Consider the following 8,391-nt stretch of genomic DNA (forward strand, 5'->3'; position numbering starts at 1 on the left):
TATTGTAGCCCACTGAACATTTTGTAATTCCAGTAAATAATATAACCAAATATTTCCTATCTAATAATATCTAAATGCAGTATAGAATGCATCTGCATATTTGATGTTACAAGACCACAAGGATAAAGATGAATACATTGTCTAATCCTAGCTACATATCTTCATATATACGTGATATATTGCAAGTTGTAAAAAATCTACCTCACCGCGACATAACAATTCCAATGGTAAAGAACTTAATTCATCTAAGAATCAAACTGACCGACCTTTGGCAATGGGAAACAAACTCATATTTATCAACATGCTTAGTACTAATATTATTGCCAGCAATTTTACTTTAAAATATTGCTGTTGATAATCAGTACAATTTACAGTCATACAAATTGCAAAAGTTACAGATATACAGAACACTTGAAAATGATTTTGTCAGTGGCAAAGTTCTCAAAATAGTTCTATGGGTCTAAGAATTAAGGCTGGGTGGTGTTGCTAATGAGTAGTCGTTTAGAAAAATGTATATTCGAAGATAGCGAACTCAAGTTTATCATTTTTAATTAAATGTTTATGTTTTTTATTGGTCACTTAATTATTTTCTGACGCAAGTGGTCGTACCGTAAGAAACAATTTCTATGGAGACTGCCCATGCAAATTAATTATTTAAACATTAACTTTGTATTTTAAATGTGCTATTAATCATTGTATATATAGTTGATAATTCAACAGCGAATGGGTGTCTCTGTTTCCAATCGACCAAGTTCTTCAAGCCGTGATCCTGTCGAAATCGAAAGTGGATCGTTTGAGTGGTGCTAGTAAGTTGCATTACTACCATGGAAATGACCCGTAAAATACAATGGAAATTGTATGAATTTTTTTAATTTTCTGCATAGAATAGCGAGTGTGTCTGCAGAAGAGCTCACAACGATGTCTTTAGGAAACATTCTGTACCAGTTCTAGGTTTCAGGAAGGAACTTCCATCACTTCTATAAAAATCAAACATCAGAACGTCATTGCTAAATTCAAGACAGCTGAGATTCATTTAAAGATATATATGTATTAAAATTAAACTCAGATTGCTAGTTTACCACTCCGTGACTATAATGAACACTATTACATTTAAACATGACAGGTAAGAAAAAGTGTTCCCACAATTCTAGTAATATTATGCACGGAGATGGTGTCACTCATGTCTGTGCAATATAACTATCGAAAAATACGAGTTAATATGGATAGAGATTTTAGAATGCATGTCTTTACAATATAACTTTCCTAGAGGCAATGATTATGTTGCTGATACGGATTACGAGCAACACAAATAATAATAATGATAATAATAATAATAATAATAATAACAATGTAACGACACTACTTGTTTTATTATTATTATTATTATTATTATTATTATTATTATCAACATTAATATTATTATTATTATTATTATTATTATTATTATCTAATCATTATTAGTGTTGTTGATGATGATGATGATGATGATGGTCTTGATATCCTTGATCAAAGAGTAAATGCTACCAGTGTATTGCTTTAAACTGATACAAATTGTATTAATCTGCAGTTAGTTGATAAGATTTTGAACATCATATTGTGTGACCCTGTTCTCTCTCTCTCTCTCTCTCTCTCATACTAGCAGATTATTTGAACCAAAAATGTAGACAAAACTCAGTGCACGTTTATGTTTGTAATCTTCAAATTTCAAATAAAATATTCACAGTGTTTTGAGATATCCGTGATGTCTAAACGTATAGCTTTCTAACCTGAGTGACGTATTCTGAATTCCGGTCCTCCAATTGTTAGTTTTAACCTCTGTTCGTCACGAGATTCATAGATTAGATGGTTAAAATGAGAGAGAGAGAGAGGGGGGGGGGGAAATAATTCTTACAACTAGGCGTTCAAACGTTAAAAACAGGTCAAGGCAAGTCAATAATCATTCAAGTTTCCAAAACATACGTTCATTTAAATAATATATAAAACCGAACAAAGTGAATTAATTAAAATAACATGGAGTGTATAAGTTCCTAATATGTAATTATATACTCCATGAGAGTTCTATCAAGTTCTCTCTAATCCGCAAACTGTTATAAGTCAATCCGAATGTAGTTTGCATGATGTTTATTTGTCAAAGTTATAACACTCCTGAATTCAACATAAGTATTATTTTTAAACAATTTGGTTTGGAATGTTTCATAATAATCTAATATAAATTAGGCATGCAATTGTTTCACAATTTGTCACATAATCCCAACGAACTGATTGTTTCAATCACTGATTATTCAATATGATCTATACAGAAAACTTATTATCAATTAATCACAAGTTCTTCTCTCAATTTCTTTTAGTACACCGTGTAATGAATAAACGCAATGTATGCAACTTCATCGGATAGGGTCCTCCTACCTTTCAAATAAACACCTCTGAGGTAAAACAATCTCGAACAATTAGCTCTTCTTTTGTTAGCATAATTCAAAGATCAAACAGCCCTTTTCTGACATTTATATATACCTGAACCATCAAATGCTAGAGTGCGACTCTCAGGTCAATCGCACCGACATTATCCTGGCCGAGACCCAAACAAACACAGACATAGATTATCCTGGCTGAGACCCAAACAAACACAGACATAGATGAGATTTGAGTGAGCTGGTAAAGAGAGTGACTTAAACTGTGAAGTCATCTAGGGCTTAAAAAGGGGATATAAGCATGCACAATCAAGCATTCCATGAATTTAGGACGTTTGATTCTACAATTTACAATCATATTATAGGACGACTTTGCTTACCACACTTTTAATTTTGATGAAATGACATCAATTCTTACCGTTTGGCATGCATTTTTCAAATCAGAACTTATGCAGAAGCTAGAAAATCTACTGTGTACTATGTACAGATGTGAATCTACCTTAAAAAAGCCATGTAAATTTCGACTTGCATCTAAAACTTTGTTTTCTATGACATCCGAAGTTTCGAAAAAATAATCAACAATTTGTATAATAAAATCTTAAAAATAATAATATTGTAAACATAATTGTTCTCCCTGTTCGTTGAATATATTTTCTGAAATGAAACTATCCATGGAGTACGTTTCTATTTCGCAAACGTATTGCTGGGAAAAATTCTCTGAGCTGGCAGGAAGTGCCGCATATGGATGAGAAAGGAAAGCAACAATTATATTCATTTAAGACATGTCTATATGACCTCTTGTATAATTATATGATAAAAATAAAGCTAATGGTCATTAAAACTAGCCTTACTCCTAAATATTCATTAAATATTGTATATTAATTTGCTCACTAAAAGAGTAATCTGCGACATACATGGATGGAAAAATACATTGCCCGAAAACGTACCTGGAAAGGTTCACTTTTATGATGCATCAACCGATGTGGATTTGTTGAATTCAAGTTTATCCTTGGTTCTAAAAATATATAATTCAAATCTTGAATAGTGTGTGACAATGATTGAGTCCCTGTTTGTAACACAGCAAATTGCCGTTGGATATCGGTCCATGGTTGAACAAATATCAAGTACACATCCTTCAGGGGACAACCTATGAATATTACCAGAATTCATTCCTAAAACAAAAACGCTACCATCTTTGGCTACAGCAACTCCTGATGGCCCGAGAAGATCATCTGATTTGTATACAAATTGGATCTTACCACTTATGTCGAAGCAATGAAGTAAATCGCTGGTTGGCACAGTGATATACACTTTTGTCTTCGACTCATTTACTGCAATATAGCAGGTCCCATGTCCAGATTCAAACTGCTGAAAAATAAATTCTTCTCCTTTTGTGCTGATTAGTCCCCAAAAACAGGTTTTTAAATCATAATTTCCTGTTATGGCAATATGCCCCTTCCCAACAGCACAAATACCAGTACAATCCTGTCTGGCATGTATTGTTCTTACTGGACTAATTATATTATTCCTCACTGACAGTATTTGGATATCCCTGCCCTCCGTAGTTACGGCTACTTCCTCAACATCTGCCACACATATGCCTACACATTTGTTTTCACACGAGTAACTTGCGATGATGTCATAATATGCATTTAGTAGGATGCACTTTTCTGCATAATAATCAGCCATTATCAGTCGATATCCTGGTAGACTTGTAACACCAGATATCCATGAATTTTCTCCACCAACACCAAGCTTAATCTTTCGAACATGTTCCTCTTGCATACAAAGTCTTACACTGCTTTTGCTTGTCACAAGTTCTCCATAATCAGACGAAGGCACTGACGAAATGGATTCCACTTGAGAAGCAAGCATCAGTGTTAATGTGGCTGAATCAATTCGTTCGTACTTTTCTCTGACTTGTTTGCAGTAGGTCTCCAAATGTGACGTCATTTTTTCGGCAGTAAGAATCTTTTGTACATCTGTTCCGAATTCGTTAACTCTTTTGAGGTTAATGCAAGAATTCTAACAGCATGAAGAAGTGATAAACACCGATGGTTTTCTTCCTGTTTTACCATCGTCTCTTCGCTGTGTATTCTGTATCCCTCAGTCTTCACACTCTCCTCTAGATCATCTAAAGCTGCATTCATTTTCCGTTTCAGTTCTCTGATTTTATAGCTAAATCCTTATACTTTTGCCTCAAGTTCACTTAAAATTGATTCATTCATATCTACAAAGTCCTTTATATGTCCCTCGACGTTTCTCAGTTTTTCAATAATTTCAACCGAATTAACTTCTTGCATTAAAGGTGATATCTCTTTCTGCAAATCGACAACTTTGGAGCATGTTTTATGGCGACGAAAGGAGCATGAGCCACAACAGGCAACTTTGTGATCACGACAGTAAAACTGAACTTCTTCTTCGTTATGTTCTAACATGTGAATCCTTTGGCATATTTAATCAAGTTTTGAATATTACCTGATATTTCCTCCATAGGAAGAATATTGTGATGTTTCAGCAGCTTCTGCTTCTTGTGAAACTGTATGCAGTTTCCACACATTTCCTCTTTGCATACTACACAGAATCCTACTGCCGTGATTAAAACACCCTCCGAGCTGCAAGCTTCACATATACAATCAACTTTCGATTTCGATGTATAACTTGTTTGCAACACCGTGTTAGGTGGAAACAGAGAGGCCCATTCTTGACATGTTTTATGCTTCTTCGGTGGACTTGCAGGTTGCCTACATACCGGACAATCAATTTCTTTCATTGCAGGTTGCTTTGTTGCCTCCGCGATTATGTAGGAATGCAAACACCTCTGACAAAAGGTGTGTGCACACGGTAATTCCCTTGGTATTTTGAAGTTATCTAAACAAATTGAACAGATCGGTCCGTCTCCTTTGTCAATTTTAGCAGATGCCATTTCCAGTGAAAATATAAATTGATCTTGCACGCAAGATTATATTCCGCTCGTATTATTTTCTTTACTGTTAATACAGGATAATATGGCTGCCAGTGTTTTTCTTCCTGGTCTGTCGATAATGGAAGGTCGACGTAGACTGGTAACACTATTTAGACGAGGTACAACGAATGTGCGAACCTATATATTAGCTCCGGCTCAATATATACCGGCTGCATTATTCTAATTGGATCGATCCTGCAATGCAAAACAATCCATATATTCTGAAACTTGATCTAACTGAAGAACCATTATTTCAATTGCCATCGGAGATCAATACAAATATTTCCTGTTATAAATATGTGAGATAGATTCCGAATGCCACAATTTTGTCAGGGCTACGACTAAGGAATTTGTACATTGTTACGAATAGATAATATATTCAGATGCAGGAATCTGTAATTACCACTCGATAATATATTTAATTACTTAAGGTCTGAAAATGTCTTGGCATATTTGGTTTGCGTCCAATTGGGTTATCTAGAATAAAATAGGTAGAAACGTAGCTAACAAAACAATACAAAACTATGCAGAAATGAAAATATAATATATTGGAAGAGCGCTTTTTATATGGTGTTTTATACGTCCTCTGGTGAGTGCATGTAGTTCTTGTTAATGTTGCCGAACAGGTGTTATGGGGATGATGACATTGAAACTGATGTTTGGTTTCGGAGCAATTGGTCACGTTGGTATAGAAGGGTTTTTTCTTTGCATCGTGATTGGGGTTGGTAATAGCAATGTTCCCACATGGATGCTTGACTATTGGTGATTATGATTAGTATGTCTATTCAGTGCTTGGTAAATGTACTGAAGTCTTGATCATATTGCTGACAAGGGTGTATGGATCATGACAGTGATATGTTTTTCTTGGAAATCTGGTTACGCAATTATATTAGCATCCATAGGCATTCTCAGAGGTAATCATCATGTAGAAAATAGTTTACTGTTTTTTTTTGTCACAAATTTCTCATAGTCGACACAGGAGAAAAAAAAGCAACAAAAGACTCGACACCGTTTGGAGGTAATGTCATTTTGTCTATGATTTGCTATGTAGGACACGCTTTTAATATGGTGCACTATCTTCATTCTGATTATAGAGTATATACATTTTCTGCATCGTTGGATTTATCTTCCTATGTACACTTACAATTATCCTCAATATGCATACCCGACATACTTCATCATGCAGACAATTAAGTTAGGAAGAAAGGATATAGTCAGTCGGCAAACAGTTCTGCTTAAGATGTCGTAAAGAACAAATTAAATATGTGAAAGTACTTCTTGAGTCTATGCAAGAATAAACTGGAAGAATCGGTGAATAGTAATCTTTTGAAATTGGAGGAGTCAGTTATGAACGACATCATAATCTCAACTGGTTGTATCCTATAAGCGCAAGTCTGCAAAGTAACGACCAAGATTTTTTCAAATATGCCAATCCTGATGAGCAATATTCTCGCCTTAATAACATGAAATTCGTGGGTATTGAGGAGCAAAAGTCGAAATGCTGCACAGTTGGTTACAACTGTCATCGATGTGGCATTAAAAATCCAGATTTCCGTTGCCGACATAAATATATTGCAGACAGAAACACTAACGTGGCGGCAGGACTTAAAGGTTACTGCATTTGTATGGGAAAATATGAACGAGTTTTGCGATGGAATACTGCACGACTTTGGGAATGCAGTATATCCTTCCGACAAAACGAGTTCATGTTTTCCCATACAAATGCAGTAACCTTTTAATTATATGCTCATTTTTTTATTCTACCTAAGGTTTGACTATATAAACAAAATACACAACAAGAAACAACGTAAATGAATATATGCCCTATTCCAAACTAAATACACAAGCGCCGATTTGTCATTACAGAATGACATCATTATTGCTGTGCACATAACTCCGCTCAGATAAATCTGAACTTAGTCGCGCACTTGACATAACTTTCGAAAGAAAATGGCGTGTCTAGTTAAAATTGAAATTTGCAGTCATATTGTGAATGAATGCGCATTGCAACAACTTTTCGATTTGATCTGGAATGAATATATGTTTGGCATTTTGTTTCGATTCGACGAAAGTTTGTGATTTTTGACTGGATTCATCTGTGCAAATTATACAATAAATACATCGGATTGAAGTGGCGCGGGAGAAGGGTGTTTACGTCTGCAACTGTTTTTCTGTTTGTCATTGAATGTTTGAAATCATAATGTGGGAAAATTATGAAGTCTTTCAATTACAAATATCAAAAAGAGGCCATGGAATTTAATGATTATTTCATTTTGAGTGCAGTAAGGAGGATGTAATTGCACGTATCATCGAAATTACAGAACAATTTCAAAATGTGTAATGCAGATTGAAAACCTATGACGTGACTCCTGTAATTCGGATTTGCAGAATTAAGAAAATACATTTTGAGGAAATTCAGGATGTAAAACTTTCAGTATATTTTATTTTGCCATTCTTCTCAACAGCTAAATAAGACAGTATATGCCTTGTCACTTGTATGTTATTTGTAGTAACCTTATCTTCCGTCTTTTATATAATGTAGCTAGCCTAAATCCATAACATTGTATCAACGCGAAATGTGCCAAAACCATTTTTTTTTGGCAGTCCAAGAAACATGTTTTAGTTCATTCAGAAACAAATTTAAACAACCACAACGTAAAGAGCCTCTTACGCGAGTGTACATCATTTGTTTACAAATCAAAAGTGCTGGCGTCTGAGTCCATTGTTTGTTTACAATAGAAAGTAGTTCCTTTATGCACGTGAATGCTATATGTGTATTGTCGCGCGCGTTCAGTATCGAGGAATACTGAACGATTCTGACAATGTAAAGTCAACGGGGAAAAAATGAGCATATAACAACAAAACTTATCAACCCGTAGTTAATAAGTAAACATATGAGAGCCGTCATAATTAAGAAAAGAGGGTAGCGTACAACTGAAAACGGAAATAATGATCGACGAGGATAAAAGCAATATTCAGCTTGTGGATAAATTGCTGAAGCACAACAACACCGATGTG

At 34.8% G+C, this 8,391-nt stretch overlaps 1 protein-coding gene across 1 annotated transcript; it reads right to left on the reverse strand.

Moving 5' to 3' along the window:
* Positions 1-1,871: 1,871 nt before the first annotated feature.
* Positions 1,872-4,835, reverse strand: LOC149786936 (uncharacterized). Its single transcript, XM_089978300.1, has one exon. It carries the CDS (start codon positions 4,359-4,361, stop codon positions 3,372-3,374), a length of 990 nt encoding a protein of 329 aa, XP_089834426.1. The 5' UTR covers positions 4,362-4,835; the 3' UTR covers positions 1,872-3,371.
* Between the last annotated feature and the right edge of the window lie 3,556 nt (positions 4,836-8,391).

Source organism: Sinohyriopsis cumingii, chromosome 12, assembly GCF_028554795.1.
Source record: "Sinohyriopsis cumingii isolate HCF-2022 chromosome 12, ASM2855479v2, whole genome shotgun sequence".
Classification (NCBI taxonomy): Eukaryota; Metazoa; Mollusca; class Bivalvia; order Unionida; family Unionidae; genus Sinohyriopsis; species Sinohyriopsis cumingii.